This window comes from Carassius auratus, chromosome 47 (genome assembly GCF_003368295.1).
Source record: "Carassius auratus strain Wakin chromosome 47, ASM336829v1, whole genome shotgun sequence".
NCBI classification, from domain to species: Eukaryota; Metazoa; Chordata; class Actinopteri; order Cypriniformes; family Cyprinidae; genus Carassius; species Carassius auratus.
In genome coordinates, this window is record NC_039289.1 from 13,788,780 (window position 1) to 13,811,179 (window position 22,400).

A 22,400-nucleotide genomic window follows, 5' to 3' on the forward strand; every position below is an offset into this window, starting at 1 on the left:
CTGCTTATTAATAGTTTATAATGTAGTTGTTAAGTTGAGGGTATTGGGTAGGATTATGGATGTCATGCATTATACATATTTTATAAGCACTAATAAACAGCCAATATGTTAATAATAGACATGCTAATAAGGAGCTAGTTATTAGTGAGAATTGGACCCTATACTAAAGTGTTACCCAAAATTGTCATCTTGGGATGGAGTAACCCTTTAAAATAGCACAGTTGCTCCTGCAAATGAGTTTTCCCCTCATGTTTGCTTCTACTTGGTTAGGTGTAGCTGTACATTATTTTCAGATGCGCAGTGCTGGGTATTAACGGATTACATGTATTCTGGATCCACTCCCATCTGTACTTTCATTGGTTTCTGCTCTCATGCTAATTTGCCCTGTTTAGTAAATCTGACCCTATATTTTCTAAAATGTAATGTAATGGATTGTGCTATACCAATTAATTTCTTTCATGTAATTTGTAATCAGTAAAGTGAAGTGATATTCAGCCAAGTATGGTGACCCATACTCAGAATTTGTGCTCTGCATTTAACCCATCCGAAGTGCACACACACAGAGCAGTGAACACACACACACACACACACACACTGTGAACACACACCCGGAGCAGTGGGCAGCCATTTATGCTGCGGCGCCCGGGGAGCAGTTGGGGGTTCGGTGCCTTGCTCAAGGGCACCTAAGTCGTGGTATTGTCAGCCCGAGACTCGAACCCACAACCCTAGGGTTAGGAGTCAATGTCTCTAACCCCTAGGCCACAACTTCCCCAGATTACAGATTACAGATCACAATTTGTAATTAATCTACCCAGCTCTACAAACGCGGTAGAGCATTAGCCTCTTAGCACCAGACATTACATTAACGGACTGCCACAACACATTCAACAACCAACATAATAAAACACTGCCACATTCACGTTCATCTGTTTTAGATCAAACTGAACCTAAACTGTGCTCTAAGTGCCACTCGCTGGCCCAAAAAAACAAAAACAAAAGAAGCACAGCAACATAATATAATTTTGCAGAATAAGAGTGTTTTTTTTTTTCCAATGAGCCTGGTTTATGTAATTCACCTCAGGTTTGTTTATGGGGGCTTCTGTGGTTAGCACTTCATTATGATTCAGTGTTGAACTCTGTGGCACGTCTACAGTATCGTTGTGAACTAGTTAACGGTGAGATTATCACTTACGTGGCACTTTGTGATAATTTAATTATTAAAAAAAATCATAACAGTCTTAAACTGTTTAGAATTTCTATGCACTCTCAATAAAACTCCCAAATAGTACATTAGGTTTACATGAGCATATATTGAAACAGACTAACTTTAGTGGACAATGCATGATATGGTTTAATGAGGCTGACTATCACTTAATGGCAGGTACTTGCGGTTTATTTCTCATCCGCCCACTCGGTGGCTGTTTTTGCTGAGGGAAAATGATGGCAGCATATTCCACTCCGTCCTGGTCCTTCGATGTCGTCTCGGCAGGTTCTACTCTGTCATCTCTTTCAGGTCTATTTTGAAAGTCTAACTCTCCATACTCCACACAGCTGACAAACACAGCACCGGATGTCCCACACTGCCCCTGCTAACAGACCAGGCCATAACATACTGTTAGTGTTTTTCAGTAGTTTAGGGGAAATAAAGAGGTCATGAACATACCTGTTGAGTTGTGTTGGTGTGAACTGGAGGGTTTTCTGCGTCTGAAGAGCCATAAAGTTACAATTAGCGCATTTTTCTAAACACATTATGGTATTTTAGTAAATGTGCATATTTACTTTACTTATTTTAATTGGATATTCATTCATTTCTAATTTAACATTTCCTTTCACAGACATTTTGTTTATATTTTTCTCCGTTTTAGATTTTATCGATGACAGTGTGATGCAATGTGTTTTTTAAAATACTTGAAGCGGTGTCCAAAATTGCATATCAAATTTATGATCTACCACATTTATTTTCCCTTTTAAAAAGTAATGAACTACTCCATACATCATTTTATTTTATGTTTTAAAGTAATGAACGATCGTAAAATGTGAACCCTGCTACTGTCCTATCATTTAAAAGTTTCGAGTTCATTACATTTTCGATGTTTTTTAAAAAGACTCTTCTGCATTTATCCCATCCATAAATACTGATGTCGCTGTATTTATTTGATCGAAAAAATAAGAAATATTGTGAAATATTATTATCATTTTAAATAAAAGTTTTCTACGTGAATGTGTTTTAAAATGCAATTTATTTCTGTGATGAAAAGCTGAATTTCGAGCATCATTGCCATCAAACCTGATCCTTCAAAAATGTTGAAAGTTGAAATGATCCTTCAGAAGTCATTCTAATATGCTTAACATCATCAATGTCAAAAACCTGATGTATTTATTCATTTATTATTATTTTCTTTTTTTTTTAGTCTTATTTTATTTGAAAAGGAAATCTTGTCTGACATTTTTGATATCTTTACTATCACTTATGATCATTTGAATGTATCCTTGCTGGCTAAAAGTATGAATTTCTTTCTAAAAAAATACCTTACTGATCCAAGACTTTTGAATGGAAGTGATATATAAATACTGAATTTAGCATAAGATGGCACAATGCTGTTCAATAACACTCAACTGTCTCATGCACAAAATCATACAAACGTATTTTTAAAATCACCCAGTCAATCTGTAAAAGAAATCTGATTCAAAACAGTGCATGAATACCACATTACCTGGTTTTCTTGGATAGGTCCTAAAAAGCCAGAACAATATGCCCACAACGAGACATATAAATATAAATATTGTAACTAATGCACTTAAGAAAATGAAGAATGAGTTTTGTTCTGATGACTCCAGTTTAGGTGAATTAGTCCCTAAGTTTTCATGCACAGCTTCTGTTTCTTTATCAGTTTCTGAAAGGAAAATCACTTTGTTTGTCAAAAAGGCATGCGACACAGAGTATAAATTAAAGAATATTATACATGCAGTGACAATTACAATAGCACATGCACAGATATGAGCACGTCACTGAATGAACAATTCTGTTTAAACACTAAGCTTTAAAGAGAAAACTTACCTGCTGATTTATTGACTAATTTGACTTTAATACTGATTTTATTGCTCTCAAAAATAGACTCAACGCCATCTGTAAGCACTACAACATGATATGTCCCTTCATCTTCCAGTGTGAGATTGGTGATGTTCAGTGTCACAGTTTGGTTTTTCACATCACTCAGGGCAAACCTTTCTCTGCAATCGTTGGATTCTATCGAAGTTGCTATCTTTTCCCCATTTTTGTACAGACTAGGTTTGGAGGGTATAACAGAGTCTTGAAAGGTGAATTTAACCGTGATGTTTTCTTCCGATGAGCCATTTACTACATGCGTTGATTCCACTGAAATAAAAACAACACTTGGTCACTTCCACAGAAATCGTACGATAGACTGTTTAATAGCAGATTGAGATTTGTTTTGTAAATGTTCAACAGTACATTGTAGCCAAGTTTTTTACTTTTGGGTCAATAACGAACAAACTACGATGAAAAGCATTTGCGTGAAGTAAAACTGGTCCTACAGTGGCCCTCCTCTAATTCACGAAAACTGAAATCTCAACCAGTCTGTGTCGCGATGTTTCTTTTTAATGTTAAAAAGACTTACTCACTGTTATTTCACTGATGGTATGATACAGCTATGAAACTCTTCAAAGGAAGAAAGAGCTGTTGTTCTGCAGATCTCGCTCATATTTTCCATGAGTCAGAGGAAATTTCTTGGTACTTCAATTGCCCTACACTACAAATCCGTTCAATCGAATGTTACGTGCAATTACTTTGGCCTAAAATCACTTTAGAAACAAGTGTGAAGGCACAACTATTCGTGTATTATTCCAAATCAAGACTGGTATTTGATATAAGGTTTACGTTGGGCCTCAATGTAAGAAACATTGTGAAAACACCGTACAAATCAACAGACAGTTAAGACAAAACCCCCAAATGATCATGACCTCTTTTACTCACCGTTAAGAGTCAAGTAGAGCATGAATGTGAAAAGTAAGAGTTTGTTCTTGAGGTCACGCTTCATGCTGCAGAAGGAACGGAGCGAGTGAACGCAGGCAGCCACCGGAGATGCGAACGTCTTCCCGTTTCTGCTGATTTATGCTTCGCACTCACAGCATGTTGAGGATAAAACCTACGTCTTTCAGGGGGAGGTACAGACAGGAACTGGATCTCATTACGCTTTTTTTTTTTTTTTTTGCTTTTCTTTTCCTTCTGTTCACTCTCAGATCTCTGGAAACCAAAAACAAAGAAAAAAAAAGTGGAAAGTAATAATACTAATAATAGCAACAAGATCATTGTTACAATAAACAGCATTACAACAACAACACCAACAAAAAAAAAAGGCTGCTCTGTTACATATATGTACAGTGACTGTAGATCTTAGTTTTTTTGTCAAATCACTTCATCTCTCATCACACAATCCCACCACAAGACCACCGACAGACCACCTTGAGTTTCACAACCCCTCGGAGGAAATGAGACTGTGTTAAACTGCCACAAAACACACTGGTGGCTCAGGACTGCATGACATTACATTTAAAACTACAAAAAATAAACCTGGCCAAACCTAACATTTATGAAAAGTGCCCTTGCTCTAAAAACACATGTGAAGCTTTCAGTTAAAGTGTACCTTCACTGGGCCTCGTGACTGAGTTTGATGACTAACTTATGTCCTCCAGACTCAATTAATTTTGGCTATTTATGTTTTTTTGGGTGGAAATCAGACTTAGTGGAAGGGGAATGTATACGTGTGTTTTAACCCCTGTGAAGATAAGATCTGAATGTGCTTCCTCCAGACCAGAACACGCTGAACGTGCGGAAACAGCGCCTCACGTGTTAACGTGAACGCGCCCGACGCTCATCACGCTCTCACAGTTCCCCGGATGAAGCCGAGTTGTTATGGCAACGACGGTCAAGGGGTAAAGCGAAAGTAACGGCGTTGCGCACCAAACGCTCGTTGAACTGTCTTTAAAAGGGTCGCTAGTGCGGTTATATTCTTAATATGATTAGATTTCTACCCTACCCATATTAAAATCTATCTATCTGTCTATCTATCTATCTATCTATCTATCTATCTATCTATCTATCTATCTATCTATCTATCTATCTATCTAATACTTCAGACATGGTGAACTTGGAAAAGTGTACTTTGTTATAAATTTTTACATTTTTATATGAACATATTTTATTTAAATGCAGTATTTTGAAAGCAGCACCCCAGTTTATTGGTCTTTAAAAAAATCGTCAAAAATTATGAGAACATATAAGGCTAGGAAATTCGTTTTGAACAGTGAGATAATTTTGGGGATGCACCGGTTGACCCGCCATAAATCGGAACCGGCCGGTTTATTGCTTAAAATACGCGATCAGCAATCGGCTGATCATCGGTTTTTGGTCTTTTTTTGTCGGCCGATTTTTCCGGAAATGTGCCCCCGTGGACATACATTGTAATCATTCGCTATCATGTCATTTTTGTGGAGGTCACGGGCTTTTACTGTCTATGAGAGCTACACGTCTGAGGCACAGATAACAGGAAGCAAACAGCTGTTGGTGTACTGTAGCACAAAATAAGAGTCCCTTTCCCGCGCGAGCGTCCTGTACCTGTCCCTGCACAAGCGGAGACAGTGAAGCGATGTTCAGCTCAACTTCTCACATGTTGGATGAGAAACGAAACAGACTAAACTGTGACAAAACGGAAATGCTTTTTTTTCTGTAAACGTCAGTTCGGTATAGGATGAATATTTAATATTTGAATATTTATTTTACCTCAAACTTACATCGACTTAATTTGATTTAGAAATCACCTGCTGTAGCACACTGCAAAAGTTCATCCAATTAAAACATTTTAGTGTAATGATTCACATCTATATATTTTTTTAAAAACTTGAGACAATAGTTATTTATTTTTCATTGGCTGAAGCAAAAAAAATATAGATGTGAATCATTACCCTTTTTCTTTTTTTTCTTTTTTTATTGGAGGAATGAAACACTTTGCATCTTTGTTTTATTCGCACCAACATTATTTGATTTTAACATTTTGGAATAATGTATTTATATAGCATACTTTTATTTAGTCTCACTGGTAAATAACTTTTTTTAATTGAAAAGCAAATGTGTGTTGATTGTGTTGTAGAACTATTGTTGACTTTAATTTCACATGATTACAGTTCATCTTTTAATTTAATGCCAGTTACACAATTCAGAAACAAAAGCTAAATGCTGTCTGTACCATCTGTGTTTGTATTGAATGTAGGCTACTTACTGTGCAGTTACTGCTGTTAATTTCAGATGGTTACGGTTATTGTTTTCAATAGCCAAAAGCCAATTTGGCCTATTAAATACCAAATAAACATCTTGTTCATGCACACTTTCCTTCTTTCTTGTTTGATGCTTAAAGATATAAAAAAAAAACAAAAAAAAAAAAACAAAACAAAAACAAAACCCAAATCGGTATCAGATTCGGCCATGAAAAATCATGATCGTGCATCCCTAATATTTTTAATCAGTATGATCTTGTTTAACTGCCCACAGTGTGTATTAATGTTATTTAATTGTAATCTATTTCTTGCATTTTTGTTTCTCTTTTGTAGTATCTATCAAGTATATATCAGTTTTATCTTGTTCTGTTAATGTTGAAACACACACACACACACACACACACACACACAAAACTTTACCGAAGAAAATGCCACTGCCAGAGTTCAGCAGTCTTCGTGTCTGGAGCGAAATCATTTCACATACAGTTGAACGTGAAATCTTTGGTTTGTATTGATAGCAGCAGACGGGTGTATTTTCAGACGTGGGCTTCGACAGATACAAGCTCATCGTGCAGGTGGTCGTTGGAGAGCAGCGCGGGGAGGGAGTCAAGCAAGCGCAATACTTCTAAGGAAAACAAATGAATTGTGAAATCAGGATGCTTTCAAACGAACCTTGAGCAAACCTGAGCAGTGGCGCTGTGTTTTTTGTGCAGTAGACCCATGACCACAGACATTATCACGGGCACAAGACGCATCCTCAGATGCTTAGCTGTGACCTTTGGGTTGTTTGTCACGTGTCTGAGGTTTCTACTAATCTTTCTAGGTCACCCACATTAAGTAAGATACAGTCTGACTCAATGTGGTCTCATGATGTGAAACCAATATTACAGGGCATCTGAAACCCACGGTTCTTCGTAAGATACAGTTTGTGGCAACTTAAGGAAACTTTTTTTCACTCAGTATGTTTTCACAGGATGCTTCTGGGTTGCAGATACAGACAGCTATGCTCGAGATATATTTATGAATGTAAGTGAGGAATCATTTTTATATTAAAGTTATTTAGAAATGTGATTTTTTCATGTCCTGAGTTATTATTTTTATGCTCTTTTTATGATAGGACAGCTTGTTCTGTGTGACTGCTGCGTTTGGTGTGTATCTTTTTGTGATATATATATATATATATATATATATATATATTATATCAATCACATCCGTGTTTGTCTGTATGACAACCTCACTGTTTGATTTTTGTTAACAACTTAACAAAGCTGAAAATGTTTAATTTTTAAATAAATATTTGTATAAAATACATAATTTGTTGTCGCTGTCATTCTGTCAAGCTTTTATATATAATAGTTTTGCTTTTCACGCGTATTAATTTGATAACTGTATTGTTTTCTAAAAAAAAAAAAAACTTTTACAATTATATAATTATATTATTATCATCAAACAAATTATTATAATAGCTTTAACATGCACTTGCATGGATATAAATGCCACATAAATGAAAATATTGACATTATTTTGGTTAAACGTGTAAGGTGGCCCCCTACTGATTGTCTGTGGGACTTACAAGAGCCAGTTTATTGGTTTATCCACTCTCACACTTGAATCTAGAGATATGGTGAATTACTTGAAAACCACATTGACTTTCTCAACATTGTGGAATGGATTTCTAAGCGACCTTTGACCCTGCAAGGATTATTATTGAGTTGTGTTGTTATGCACATCAGGAAAATCAGCAGTTGCATTTTCAGGAAAACTTTTGGTTGTTTTTTCTTTTCTTTTTCTCAGTGTAATCTAAGAACTGGGATGTCATGGATTTCAGTCACTATTGATGAGATATAATTATGTGATGAGAGACCGGTGTCCATTTCCCTGCCCATATGTCACTGGCCATTTGTTTTGCAGCTGTGAAGCAGTCAGTGTGATTTCTGGACTGACAGTGATGGACTCGCTTAGAAAGCCCACAGGTGTGAAAATAACTCCATATGCAAACAGATCATACTGTTATAAACAAAAAGGGCTGTGTTATTAATATTCAAAGCCTGTAAAACAAAGTGACTCTATTATGAATAAAAATGTAGGGGTACAGGATATTGCTTTGTGGCTTTTAGTATCTCTTCAATGAAATTCTCAGGGACAAAAAAACTGATATTTCTGGCTCCTCTGACTCCCTTTACTTTACCCAAGGGAACTATGCCATTATCCATCTTCCCTTTATATCCTGACTTCCACCATTTTTGTACATTTCATAAAGGAGGACACTGCCAGAACATTTCTGTTATTTATAGATGTGTTTGGGTTATCGTAGATTTCAGCAAATGGTTTGAAAACTTTCTGCTGCGGTCTGCAGACCAATCCTTTTAATTTACAAAGCTTTTCAGAAGAAGAGATAGCAGTATATTTCAGTTTAGTTTCACAGTCAGAAATATAATACACTTTTGGACATAAGAATTTAAATATAAAACATTTCATCACAAAATAAAAGCTTTTTTTCTGGTTTGTTGTCTATGAACGTTCCATGGAAATGTATGTAATTGCTGAATATAATTCTTTTTATTCACTGATTTGGATCATGTAAGTCGTCTCTATATGATTACAAAGCAAACATTTTCATTCTCAGCAATAATGTGGATTGATAAATCATGGACAAAAAGAACAGCAATGTACTTTAAGCAAGTAAACAAGGCCACGTTTGACAGTTTTGACTCACAAAACCTATTTAAATAAAGTTACAAATGTTTTCATGTGAAATTACTAAAGGATCTATGGTTTGCATTGACATTTTCCATATGACATTAGCACATGGTTCATAGTATATGCCCAAAGCATTTCGTGTGAATTAGCCATCTGTCTTATTCCTCTTTCTGTAAGCCTGTATCTAATGTCAAATATAATATTTTAGGTCATGCAGTTGCACAGCAAAATGTCAAATTAATATTCATACATTTTGCATAATAGATCTAGAAATACAGGTATTCATCTGTACATTTAATATACATGAAATAACCCCCATATACGACACGCATGAAATCACCTAATAGCAGATCTATACAGGTGGAGCTGGGGAGGTGGAGGGTTTCTGAAGCATGCTGCAACTGCTACTTTCTTAGGAAAGGTTGGTCTTATTTTCCTGGCAGTCATCCATATCACAATCTTCTCCTTCTGTAGTTACTGTGCCATTGCAGGGTGGGACTTCACTCAAGGTGCTGCGCACAGTAACCCTCGTCATGCTCAGCGAGCGTTTCCTTGGGACAGGATGCCATTTGTGGTGACACATCACCTCTTTAAACATCTCCCTGAAGCGGGTGGACATGAGGTTGTAGAGAATCGGATTAATGGCTGAGCTCAGATAGAAGAAGACCCCCGAGATGACATGGACGTATTCATAAACCTGGAAAATCTTCATGTGCTCGCTGCTCTTCTGGTCCAGGAAACTCCACATGAGTCGATCGGTGTGGAACGGAGCCCAACAGATGCCAAACATGACCACTAGTACAACTGAGGAGAAAATACTGTGTTACATATAATCTTTTTAACCCAAAATATTAAACCAAAATACCTGTTTTTTCCCCTTTGTGAACATTTTCCTATTAAAAAAGACATTTCAAAGCATAAAACCTCTCAAATGCACCATATGTGTTTTTGCCATGTACTTATGTGTCACTGATACAGGGGATAGATAGGGAGAAAACAAATATGAATTGTTAGTGCTGCTGAGTGCTAACACATCCAGTTTAATGTTAATAACAGTCAAAATGCATACGACTAAAGCACTTGAAGAAAGATGGTTAATTTTCAAATTATTTAGCCAAATAAAATTGTAACTCAAATAAAATGTTATACTACTGCTCGCCAATATTACATTCCAGCTACTGCAGTTTTATTTTTTATTTTCTATAATGACTTAAATCGAGGTCATCTTATGGCTTGGGAAGACTTTTAATATAGTGCACAAAATATATGGAGTACTTAAGATTTTATTTAAATGATGTGTATTTGAATTATATTGTGAGTTTGACAGTCTCTATATAGGCCTTCTATTGTAAGGAAAACCACATCTTTTTTAATAATCTCTAGTTACCTTATTGACATTTGTAACAATTGTTTGAATTATTATTATTATTTTAATTCAGTTGATTTATTTATGCAGCTGATTCATTACTCAAAGGATGACATATGCAATAATTAAATAATGATTTAATTATATTTTATGTGCTTCAGTATTTTTACAGTAATTTTTACTGATATCTTGGTGTTAGTTACATTTCAAAATGTATTATTCTTTAAAAAAAAAAAAAAAAAACATAATAGTAACAGGTTGCCTAAAAAAGCTTGAATAATAGAAAATCAAAACATCTAATAGACATCTATCTATCTGACTATTGTCAGTTTTACATGCATTCTAAATCCTAAACATCTTAAAGATAATTTCTAAATGTCTACTTGACATTTGATAGGAAACGTCTTATAGACGTACATTATTACAGATGAGCAAACACTCTAAAAAATACGTTTGTGGATGTTAATACAGATGTCAGATAGACGTCTTTGTGATGTATGTGTGCTACCAGGGTAATTAAATAATAGTGTGATTACGTTGTATGTGTCTTTACATCTTTAATGCCGAATTTCATTGACATTTTAGTGTTATTTGAATTTAAAAATCCTTTCAGATCTTTAGGACAAGCACATGACCAACCCATAGTGGGCCTTGGGAACTCTTCAATAAAACAGTTTGTACTGTAAACATGTCAACAATGTTTAGGAGTAATTTAATAATTATATCCTTAGAATGCAATCTATTCAGTGCATACAACTCAAGATGTATTGAAAATGACTCAAGTGATGTAGCAAGACACATTTGTTAAGAATATGCTTGCAGTGTATTATAATTTAAAGGGATAGTTCACCCAAAAATGAAAATTATCCCACAATTTACTCACACTAAACCATCCTAGGTGTATATGACTTTATAATTTATAATTATGACTTTATAATAAGCTTTATAATTGCAGTGAATGGGTGTTATTTTTCAATAGTCCAAAAGAAGTCCAATAAACTGCATCCATCCAAAATAAAAAGTGCTCCACAAGAGAGTGGCGTCCAGCGGATGCAGGCGTAGCATAAGCTCCGGTGAAAATATGCAAGTCTCGCGAAAACCAAGTTTTGTTTACAGCAAAGGAAAACCAGTCTCCTCTTGGTTTATATCAAAATCCTCTGACATTTTTCTTTACAAATCCTCATTTGCATTTCTAATCTGTGAGCTGTGTTTTGTTTTGCTCTCTCATCTACGTTTCCGTGTTTGTCACTTCTCACTGGAGCTTACGCATCTGCTGGAAATCCACTCTCTCATGAATGCGTGAACAACAGTTAGCAGAAGTCAGAGATTATGGTTGATAAAGTCTTAAATATGGATAATTTTACTTCACAAATGCATCTTCTTTTTAGAAGGCCTTTATTAACCCCTTGGAGTCACGTGGAGCACTTATTATGATGGATGAATGGTGTTTATTTTTGGCTTCAAAATCTCAACACCCATTCACTGCCATTATAAAGCTTGGAAGAGTCAGGACATTTTTATATATAACTCTGATTGTATTTGTCTAAAAGAAGAAAGTCATACAAACCTAGAATGGCTTGAAGGCGAGTCATAGGTCAGTATTCATTTTTGGCTGAACTATTCCTTTATCACAGCGGTGGCAATGTCATTCAGGAGAATTCAGTTATTGGCCAGCTGGCCTACTTACACAACATTTTAGTGACCTGCTGGCGACGGGTTTTCTGCTGCTGACTGCGCACATTAGAGGAGCTGTCTTGTCCCACACTGGCATTTGCCTCCAGGACATGCAACATCTTTTCCCGTTTTAGCTGCATGCCGATGAGCAAATACAGCACGCTGATGGTCAACATGGGCAGGAGGAAAAACAGCAGAGTTGTGATTTGGATGATCAGGTTGTACATCCAGCGTGGCTTGACCAGCATGCAGGTGGCAGACGTGGACAAGGCACCTACGCCTTTCCCTTTGGGAACAGGGAGGGTGAAGATACCATGGAGGCTGGTGTTGGGAATGGCACATAATACAGAAACGCTCCACACGCTCAAGATCACCCGCTTGGCGTGAGTGCGTGTCACTACGTATTTGACCCTTAGTGGATGGACTACAGCAATGTAGCGCTCCACACTCAGTGCTGTTACATTCAAGATGGAGGCGAAGCATACAGTCTCAAAGAGGAAGGTCTTGAAGTAGCAGCCACCTTTGCCAAAAAGGAACGGATAGTTGCTCCACATTTCGTAGAGCTCCAAAGGCATTCCCAGAAGAAGCACCAGCAGGTCCGACACCGCCAAACTGAACAGGTAGAAGTTGGTGGGCGTCCTCATGACCTTGTTGCGAGCAATAACGATGCACGTAAGAATGTTCCCCAACGCTCCCACCAAGAAGATGAGCAGGTAGGTGATACACACAGGCAGAAACACCGGGGAACGTCTGGGCCCCAGATATTTCTCCAGATACTCGTCTTGGTGGAGGCAAAACTCATCCATCTCCACCTCACTAAGGTTCAACACAACACTGGTGTTGCAAAGCAGGTCTTGGACACATCTTGATACATAGGTATTTGTTGAGGAACAGTTGGGTTTGGCAATCATTCTGGACCTAATGATGGAAGAAGAAAGAGTGGGAGACAAAGGATCAAATTTGCTTGACGATCACAGACAAATTGACACTTTTTGAAAGTGTTTCTAGACAGTTTAGAGTGAGAAAGAAGGAGCTTGGGGAAATAAATAAGGGACTGTGGGGGATTTGATATTAAAACTACAATATTCTCATATTTTATCTAATAAAAAATGGTAAGTTGATTTATACACAGGGCCCATGGGGTAGACGGTAATGGTCACTGTTATTATTGCAAAACTTGACGCCATGAGGTGAATCTGATGAGGTAATTGTAGCTTCCGTATGGCAATACACACATCATGCAAAAAGGCATATCATTTTTTCAAGCTAGATTTTCCTCAATTCCTTCCATAACATATTTTAAGCCATTTTAACTGGTTCCAAATCATAATACACTGATGCATCTTTTCCAACTAATATTGCTCAGAATATATATATATATATATATATATATATATATATATATATATATATATATATATATATATATATATATATTAGTATGTATGGACTAGAAAGTTAAGTAATCATAGATAACTGTGATTATGCTAAACCTATAACAAGGTTTTCTTTTAATTGATGAAACAAATATTTTATTCACGATTTAGTACTGCTGTATTTAAGTCTGTTTTGTAACAGATAAATGTTCATAGGTTTCTTTTTTTTATAGCATGGATAAACAAAGCAGAAATGCTAACACGTAGGTCTCAATTATTAACATTAGTTAATGTATTAATTAACATTGACCAATAATTTTTAACAGCATTTACTAACCTTTGTTAACTGAAGTGAATTTTGGCAAATGCAGACACATACGATCCATATCAAAGACAATATTAGGGTAAGAGTGAGAGGTAGGGTAAGGGTGGTGGGTTGAGCAGTACATTGCCGTAGGAGTATTTCTCTGTAGTGAAAGGATGACAGAATTTGAAGTGGATCGATTTTGTGCAAGTAAGAATATTTGGAAAGCTTTCTTGGCCTAAAAAAGCTCAGATTATGGAAATAGTAGAACATTATGAAACTGATGAAGTGGAGGGTGATTTTAGGAAGTCTGAGCTAATTAAAAAGCTTTTATTGTATTTTGGTGATGTACGGCGAGAGAGGACATGAGGAGAGAACATGAAGCCATTCGGAAGAGAAAAGGGCAGGAGTTGGAAAATGATCGTGTGCGATTGGAGCTGGAATGTCATCAAGTAAATTAAATAAATAGACTGTGACAAAGGGAGCATGAGGTAAGATTTGATATACAGTAATAAGTGTTTCGCACGTATGCCTCGATTTCATGCTGATGCAGTTGATGTATTTTTCGAAGGATTCGAGAGAATTGCTACAGAAAGAGATTAGCTGCAATGTGAGTGGGTGATATTGGTTAGGAGGGAGTATGCTGATAAAACGCAAGAAGCACATGTAGCTCTTGATGCTGTTCAGTGCACAGAGTATGAAACTGTGAAACAGGATGTTTTGTGGGTAAATGAGTTGGTGCCTGAGGCCTAAAGGCAGCAGTTTAGTGCAACAGGAGCCGTGGATGGCAGAGAAGAAATTGGGTCCTCCAAGACAGTTTGAGGAAGGTTTAAGAAGGAATCTAAGAGTGAAAGAGGATTCACAAGGTTCCAGGAGTTAAGTAGATTCCCCAAAGACATTATTTGTCACTACTGGAAAAAGACTGGGCATATAAAGCCCCGTTACCCTGCCTTGCAAAAGTGGAGTGGAAATCACCCTGGAAATCGCCGGAAGTTCCTGTGACTCTACATAGATCTACGGGTGCAGCTGAGTCGCTGATACTTAAAGAAGTTATTGATTTACCTCCCCATAGGGCAGAGGGCACCTCTGTTTTGATTGAGGGTGTTGGGGCTGAGTATAGATTGGTGCCATTGGTGTTTTTGTACAAATTCTAGTTTGGTCACAGGCAATGTCATGATTGGAGTTATGTCTTCCTTACCCATTAAAGGAGTTTGCTGGGTAATAACTTGGTGGGGACCAGGTTTTAGAAAAGGAATATCTGGGAGAAATTATAATTAGTATGTGAGGTTTTAATGAAATGTGTAAAAAGGGAAAAGGAGTAAAGAGAAAATGGGTGTTTAAAAAGTGTTAGGTTGTGGTAAACTAACAAACAAAAACTTAGCATTAGGTATTTAAATAGCAATCAGTTACCTGTGAATAAAAGGGCAGGGCAGGCTATATGATCAGCGTTTAAAAAAAAAAAATGGGGAAGAAAAAATGCAACGGGGGGTTCACGTGAGGGACTAATGCTCTCGTTAACCCTTTATCGTTCTCCCCTTCTCTGTTTTGGGATAAGATTTTGTTTTGCAGTCGAACAGTCAAAATAAGCTACTTCGATAAAGCAAGACAAAAGACTATTAAAAATTATTTAAAATGTACTTTAAAGCTGAAATTTGTAATAATGTTATTGAAAAGTGTACTTATGTGCGTTAAGAAATAGTCTTGAACGTGACTCTCTTTAAAGGGTTAGTTCACCCAATAATCAAAATTATGTCATTAATAACTCACCCTCATGTCGTTCCAAACCCGTAAAACCTCCGTTCATCTTCTGAACACAGTTTAAGATATTTTACATTTAGTCCGAGAGCTCTCAGTCCCTCCATTGAAGCTGTGTGTACAGTATACAGTCCATGTCCAGAAAGGTAAGAAAAACATCATCAAAGTAGTCCATGTGACATCAGAGGGTCCGTTAGAATATTTTGAAGCAACGAAAATACATTTTGGTCCAAAAATAGCAAAAACTACGACTCTATTCAGTATTGTCTTCTCTTCTAGGTCTGTTGTGAGATTTCAAAACACTACAGTTTGTCATATCTAGGGATGGGTATCGTTAAGGTTTTAACGGTATTACTACTCTTACCTATACTGCTTAACAGTCCGGTACTTTAACGGTATTGTTATCTGTACTTTGTGTTGTGTTACTTTGTGTTGTGTTAGGCAGTCGAAAACTTTGCATTTCTCTGTCTGCAGATCTGCAAAGATGCTTTGACAGATTGCTTGTGTTTCCGCCCCATTCAAAAATTTTGATGCACTTATGACAACCAGCGTTGTCTGCATCAACTCTAGTGAAGTATAACCACAATTTGGAAGGTTTTACTTTCTCCGCCATCATCACTCTTTGTATTATGCGGGAGTTTTCGTTCTGTAAGGGGCCATTCACATATCGCGTCAAAAACGCGTGGAAAATGCTAGGCACGCCGCTTTCTGATTTTGCGACGGAAGCCATAGTGCGCCAGAACACCCACCACACACCAGATTACTGATGGAGAGGAGACAGAGTGATGAAGCCAATCAGCAGATATGGGGATTGTTGGGAGGCCATGATGGTCAGAGGCCAATGGGCGAATTGAGCCAGGATGCAAAGGTCACACCTCTACTCTTTTCGAAAGACATCCTGGGATTTTTAATGACCACAGAGAGTCAGGACCTCGGTTTAACGTCTCATCCAAAGGACGGTGCTTGTTGACAGTATAGTGTCCCCATCACTACACTGGGGCGCTAGGACCCACACAGACCACAGGGTGAGCACCCCCTGCTGGCCTCACTAGCACCTCTTCCAGCAGCAACCTAGTTTTCTCAGGAGGTCTCCCATCCAGGTACTGACCAGGCTCAGCCCTGCTTAGCTTCAGTGGGAAACCGGTCTTGGGCTCCAGGGTGATATGGCTGCTATACAATGCTGAATAAAGTTGTGGTTTTTGCTATTTTTGGACCAAAATGTATTTTCGATGCTTCAAAAAATTCTAACTGACGGGTTTGGAACAACATGTGGGTGAGTCATTAATGACATAATTTTGATTATTTGGTGAACTAAACCTTTAAGGAGAAACACATTCAAGACTATTTCTTAACGAACTTAAGTACACTTTTTCAATAAAATTATTACAAATGTCAGCTTTAAAGTACATTTTAAATCATTGTGTTTAATAGTCTTTTGTCTTGCTTTATAGGAGTACACTTATTTTGACTGTTCGACTGCAAAACAAAATCACGGGGGCTCTAGGGGGCTTTATTAATGACATAATTTTGATTATTGGGTGAACTGACCCTTTAAGTTTATTTCAGTGGACTTTTATTTCATTAACATTATGTTATCTGCAATTAAATTATTACAAAATATATAAGACTTTAAATACACTACAAGTGCACATTCAGTATAATTAAGCACACTTTTTTTTATCAAGTGTAAACATATATTATAAGAACTACAGTGTGTTTCACAGCAGATTCACACATTCATATATTCAATCATAGCAACAGGCTGTATGTGTAAGTACATGCAATATAATAGTATTTATTAATGTTCTGTTTAATTTTTCCCCCAAACGCTTGCATGTATCAAGAGGAAATTATGTATACGTTCTGTTTTTTTAGCATAATCAAATGAGATCAACTAGTGTGTCAGATATTTTAAAAGAACATGTAAAAGAGCCCTTATTTTACACAGTACCATGAAACAGACAGCAAACAGATCATTCAGTCTGAATCCTAGTTTATAAATGTATTCCCTGGAACATTTCATTAAGGAAACCACCCAGATCAATTTCAATTCCAAACAGGCTCTAATATCTGACAAGACAGCAATAAAGCAACAATAAAAATTATTTGAATAGAAAACTCTTACCTTATAGTCTGGCACAATGCACAATCCAGTATGTTAAAACATTAGTGACATTAAAAATAAAGCTGAAGGTTCAGAAGGTTCTCATCAGAAGCCTTAGCTGACAGTCATAATGTAAAAATACAATATTAGTCTGACAATAAGCCCATCACACAAGGTACTATGGGAGTGTTTGCTTGGTTATACAGGCAGACAGTTACGCTCTGTATTTCTGTCTCCCTCCCTCTCTCTCTTCGCCCCTTTTCTGTATGAAATTGCAGTTCTTGTTTAACCCTATACAAGCATGTGCATTGTGCTCTGTCCCTTTACATCTTTCATCACACTCCAACACAGTGATTTAGCACAAAATAGACTAATTTCATTTGCGCTGACTGATTGAACTGTCAGCAGTTCTATGTTAAATTGAACTGGATTACTGAATAGAATTTAGCTAGCTAATTAAATTGAGGGCCTTCGTCACAATGCAGCACACCTCTGGTTTCCATGATGGTAATGACTCTCAAAGATAATGAGCACCTGCCATTGTTTCCTTCATTCTTTTAGCGGAAATCCAATCCTTCTTAATTATTCCAGCCATCTTATTCAGCCGAGCTTATTCAAATCAAATTCAAACTTAGCTTGTGCATAAAGGGGTACGTTCAAACAAATACAGAAATTCTTTCATTATTTACTCACCCTCATGTCATTCCAAACCTTGTTTTTGTTCTGTGGAATATAAAAGATTATTTTTAGGAATGTTGCAACAGTTTTTGTCCATGTTATGAAAGTCACTGATGTCCCTTCCTGAATCAATGACCAAGAATAATCATTATTATTTCACACAGAATGCATGGTTAAGTTTTGGGGATTTTTTCACTAGGTACAGTACCTGGTACCTGGACCTTTTTTTTAGTACCACCTCAGTTGAAGTTCCAAGTGAACCTTACTGCTACCAAAATATGACGTGTAAACTCTGCTGAACACGTAACTACCTGTGTCACTAAACTTGGAACATAAACACAAAATAACTGCTAGATTTAAATCAGCAAGCCAGCAAAGGATCAAACGATTTTGTTGTCTGTTGCGGAAGTACAGACTTTCCTTTTGTTGCTAGCAGAGGAGTGGATCCAGCAAGAGCTTGGGGTAATGGAGATGTCACATCAGATGACGTGCAAAATTGGGATCTCGCCAGAGAAACCAGTCCACTTCGAGTGTAACTAAACGAGCCAATGGCACTTGATTTTTGTAACCAGCTGGCGCTGATCACAGCATTAGTATAAGAGCCAGCAGGTGCATGCATTCATTCATGCTTTCGCTGATGAGACAACCTGTTGACCCGGCACCTCAGCTGAGGTACAGAATCTGTGGTGATGGTACGTGACATCTCCTTTCCCTTCTTCAGGGAATGAGGATTACCATACGTAACCGAGACGTTCCCTTTTAGTTGGTCACTCTTGGTGTCAAGGCGGATGGCTGCGAAATTGTAATCCCTACCAACACGCCACAGGTACTGCTCCTACCAGTGCCCTGTGTAGGCTTCCTGATCCTTCCTATAAGGCAGATGACAGGACCAGGCTTTACACAGAGAAGGTCGACTACAGTCGCAAACCAACAGTAGGACTTGGATAACACTGGAGAAGCGTGTCCTTCCATTTGGAAGAGACACACTGTGGAGTCACCTCCTCCCAGAGGGGGTTTACTGAAATTTACTCGCATGGAGTAAACCTGAAGGGCCTTACTGCGCACGGAAGTCTCTGAGACGGCTCGTGGCTGCATCATTTAGAGACTACAAAATGTGGTATGCCAGGGGAAACACGGCCTTAGTAGGTGTACCATAGAAATACAAATATGGGATCCCAACTGGGTCACTTATATGAGCACTAGCCTCACACCAGATTTCAGGAATTCATTGGCTAAAATGCCTGGCACCGGATTCCTTTGCTACGTCTGGCCACCAGAGTGCTGGAGGACTTGACAGGGTCTGCCCGGTTAGGGGACTCTCTGGAGAACTAGGCATCTAGGATGCCGCAAGCTGACTCTGAACATGGCCTTTTAGTCCCACTACCCATTTGAGGTGAGAACACAGTAGGAAACTGGTTCAACGTGCAAGCTATAGAACCTAGGAAATGTGTTAGGAATCACCCTGCCCGCAGCTCTACAAATGTCTGCTAGTGAGACACCGTGAGCCAGTGTCCAGGATGATGTGACACCCATAGTGGAGTGAACACGCAGTCTGAGCAGGCATGGCACACCTTGTGCTTTGTTGGCTAAGGTGATGGCATCCACTATCCAGTGGGACATCCTCTGCTTGGAGAAAGCCTTCTCCTTTTTCTGTCCACCGTAACAGACAAAGAGCTATTCTAAGGTCCTAAAGCTCTGAGTTCTATCCACGTAATGTCGCAGTGCGCGTACAGGACAGAGCAAAGCTAGGGCTGGGTCTTCCTCCTCTAGGGGCAGCACTTGCAGGTTCAACAACTGGTCCCTGAAGGGAGTGGTAGGAACCTTAGGCATGTAGCAGGGTTGGGGTCTCAGTGTTGCACTGAAATCAGTCAGCCAAAACCGAAGGCAAAATTCATCAACCGAAAATACCCGCAGGTCCCCCACCTTCTTGATCGAGGCCAGTGCAGTCAGGGGTAGGGTTTTCATAGAAAGAAACTTCAACTTAACTGACTGCAAAGGCTCGAAGGGGGAAGCTTAAAGGGCTCTTAGCACCAACGCCAAATCCCAAAAAAGGTATGTAGGGAGGCCTAGGAGGATTTAACCTTCGGGCCCCACAAAGAAACCTGACGACCAGGTCATGCTCAAAAGGTTGTACAAACACTGAAATTATTTATATAATGCATTGGACTATTTCTACCACAACACCATGGTTAAAGTTAGCATTACACTTCTGGCTTCCTGACGTATGTCAGCGCTGTTTATAACAGAGATTTCTGTGCAGAGTTGGAATGATTCTCACAAAATCTCGCAGTAACTTTATCATTATGCGGCGAATTGAAATGCTTCTCAATGGATCTCGCAGCACTGTTGCATATGTGCAGTAACAGTGTCACGAAATCAACTTTGATTTACACTCAAAGTGAATTGGTCTCTCTGGTGAGATCCCAAATTTGTCGGTCATCCGACATGACATCAAGAGTGACCGACTGAAAGGGAAGTTTTGACAATATATTTCATAGCTTTTAAATTTGCCAGAAAATCATTTAAGATTTATAAAGCATTTATGAAGAAATTTATTTTTATATATTTTATTTGTGAATCTTGGCAGCAGAACTGACACGTCCATGAGCCTTTATGATAGATAGCAGATTCATATCATGTTGGATAAATTGTTAACTTTCTGTCACCATCCTGATGTATTCATTGTTTAATTTTGTTTTTCAAAGAGCAATTTTATCAGTTTTTCTAATCTTTCTAATACTTTTTTACATTTATGACGACTGACACATCCTGTTCACTGTCATTTCAGAGGAACTGTGATTCTAAAGGAATTCATAATGACGCTGTGGAGGTGTCACTCCTTAATTCGACTAACTGCTCATTCATGTCATCTGGAAAGTCTTTGCCTGGGAAACTGAAGGGATCTTTGACCAAAACAAATTAACTGAAATCCTCAATGAAACGAGACAGCCGAACTGTTGATTCAGTCCCTCAACATGTTGAGTGACTATATCAGTCAAAAGAGAAATATTTATCCCTGTCTCTTGCACAAAGTCTGCGAAGTTAACATTTATTAATCACACCAATGATCCAATTTGCCAACGAATGTCTGAAAGAGATATTTCTATCTCATGAGACTTTGATGCAAGAGATTCACAATTAATCATACAGTGGCTAAAAAGGCTAAATTCCGGACATGAGTAACCAGACCACTAACCCTCCCAGTCATTGAATGGGCCTCTTATTAACTTGACTCATTCCGAAGGCATTTATTTAATGATAAAGACCAACTGGATGTACGTCAGACATTGACTGAATATTTAGAAAATATACAAGGGTGGGATCAGGACATGTGAGTTAACTGTTTAGCCAGTTTGTGTTGGCCAGTTTGGCTCTCATATTATTTTATTTGCAAAGAGTGCACTCAAGCAGAAGCACCATGATGGGACTACTTAAAGGGGGTCATATGACATTGCTAAAAAATAACATTATTTGGTATGATGAATTGTGTTTATGTGGTTTAAGGTAAAAAAAAAAACACATTATCTTCTAGTTACTGTACATGATTGTTTCTCCTCAATGCCACGCCTTTCTGAAACATATACATTTTTGCAAAGCTCATCATTCTGAAAAGCGAGGTGTACGTTGATTGGCCTGCTATACAGTGCATTGTGATTGGCCGAATACCTCAAGCATGTGACGGAAATGTTACGCCTTTTGTCATACTGTGATGCTGTGTGTCCCAGCATTATGAGACAAAACGTCTCAGGTTACGAATGTAACCATGGTTCCCTGTGTAGGGAACGAGACACTGCGTCCTCTAGGGGTCCCTATGGGGAACACCTCGTCATGACCTGTGTCTGAAGCATACATTGAAAAAACACCAACAAGCTGGCTGGTGACAGCCTCTGACATCAATATCGCCGCGACTACAAACAGGCACCGGGAGAACACATCATTCATTTATTCATCTGAAGCTTGCATCCGAGGCATGACAGGGAGCCAGAGGACGCAGTGTCTCGTTTCCTACTCAGGGAACCATGGTTACATTCGTAACCTGAGACATAGAGCATCACAGTCCCGCCCACAGCCCAAGAGAGCTTTGGTGCCAGAAGTAAATTTCCCATTAATTTCTCCCATTGACTTTCGGAAAAATCCGTATCTAAAGAGTTT

At 38.1% G+C, this 22,400-nt stretch overlaps 3 protein-coding genes across 6 annotated transcripts; 1 reads left to right on the forward strand and 2 right to left on the reverse strand.

Annotated features, from left to right (window-relative positions):
• Positions 1-707: 707 nt before the first annotated feature.
• Positions 708-4,225, reverse strand: LOC113065172 (uncharacterized). 4 transcript variants are annotated; one of them, XM_026236403.1, is made up of 5 exons: positions 3,995-4,225; positions 3,059-3,376; positions 2,715-2,894; positions 1,664-1,704; positions 708-1,586 (listed from the first exon to the last, which is right to left on the reverse strand). In XM_026236403.1, the coding sequence occupies exons 1-5, from the start codon at positions 4,056-4,058 to the stop codon at positions 1,368-1,370; spliced, it is 822 nt and encodes a 273-aa protein (XP_026092188.1). In that variant the 5' UTR covers positions 4,059-4,225; the 3' UTR covers positions 708-1,367. The 4 variants fall into 4 exon arrangements, with proteins under 4 accessions (XP_026092188.1, XP_026092187.1, XP_026092191.1 ...); XM_026236402.1 differs by having other exon boundaries at positions 708-1,589; positions 3,995-4,223; XM_026236406.1 differs by lacking the exon at positions 2,715-2,894 and having other exon boundaries at positions 3,995-4,223.
• Positions 4,226-4,917: 692 nt separating this feature from the next.
• Positions 4,918-8,139, forward strand: LOC113064579 (tctex1 domain-containing protein 2-like). The gene is made up of 6 exons (XM_026235430.1): positions 4,918-4,953; positions 6,810-6,907; positions 7,115-7,128; positions 7,211-7,317; positions 7,409-7,453; positions 8,086-8,139. Exons 1-6 carry the CDS (start codon positions 4,918-4,920, stop codon positions 8,137-8,139), a joined length of 354 nt encoding a protein of 117 aa, XP_026091215.1.
• Positions 8,140-8,642: 503 nt separating this feature from the next.
• LOC113065173 (neuromedin-U receptor 1) lies at positions 8,643-17,770 on the reverse strand. Its single transcript, XM_026236407.1, has 3 exons — positions 17,592-17,770; positions 12,045-12,949; positions 8,643-9,795 (listed from the first exon to the last, which is right to left on the reverse strand). Exons 2-3 carry the CDS (start codon positions 12,940-12,942, stop codon positions 9,404-9,406), a joined length of 1,290 nt encoding a protein of 429 aa, XP_026092192.1. The 5' UTR covers positions 12,943-12,949; positions 17,592-17,770; the 3' UTR covers positions 8,643-9,403.
• Positions 17,771-22,400: the final 4,630 nt, after the last annotated feature.

Bases quoted from the DNA above. Each gene is read 5' to 3' on its own strand.
- LOC113065173 (XM_026236407.1), bottom strand. From the start codon at position 12,942: ATGATTGCCAAACCCAACTGTTCCTCAACAAATACCTATGTATCAAGA. The intron at 9,796-12,044 runs GTAAGTAGGCCA...TTTTCTCCTCAG, and splicing joins GCAGGTCACTAAAATGTTGT to TTGTACTAGTGGTCATGTTT.
- LOC113064579 (XM_026235430.1), top strand. From the start codon at position 4,918: ATGAAGCCGAGTTGTTATGGCAACGACGGTCAAGGG. The intron at 4,954-6,809 runs GTAAAGCGAAAG...TTGTATTGATAG, and splicing joins ATGGCAACGACGGTCAAGGG to CAGCAGACGGGTGTATTTTC. The intron at 7,454-8,085 runs GTGATATATATA...TCTTTTTCTCAG, and splicing joins CGTTTGGTGTGTATCTTTTT to TGTAATCTAAGAACTGGGAT.
- LOC113065172 (XM_026236402.1), bottom strand. From the start codon at position 4,058: ATGAAGCGTGACCTCAAGAACAAACTCTTACTTTTCACATTCATGCTC. The intron at 2,895-3,058 runs GTAAGTTTTCTC...TTTTCCTTTCAG, and splicing joins ATTAGTCAATAAATCAGCAG to AAACTGATAAAGAAACAGAA. The intron at 1,705-2,714 runs GTAATGTGGTAT...ATGGCTCTTCAG, and splicing joins GACCTATCCAAGAAAACCAG to ACGCAGAAAACCCTCCAGTT.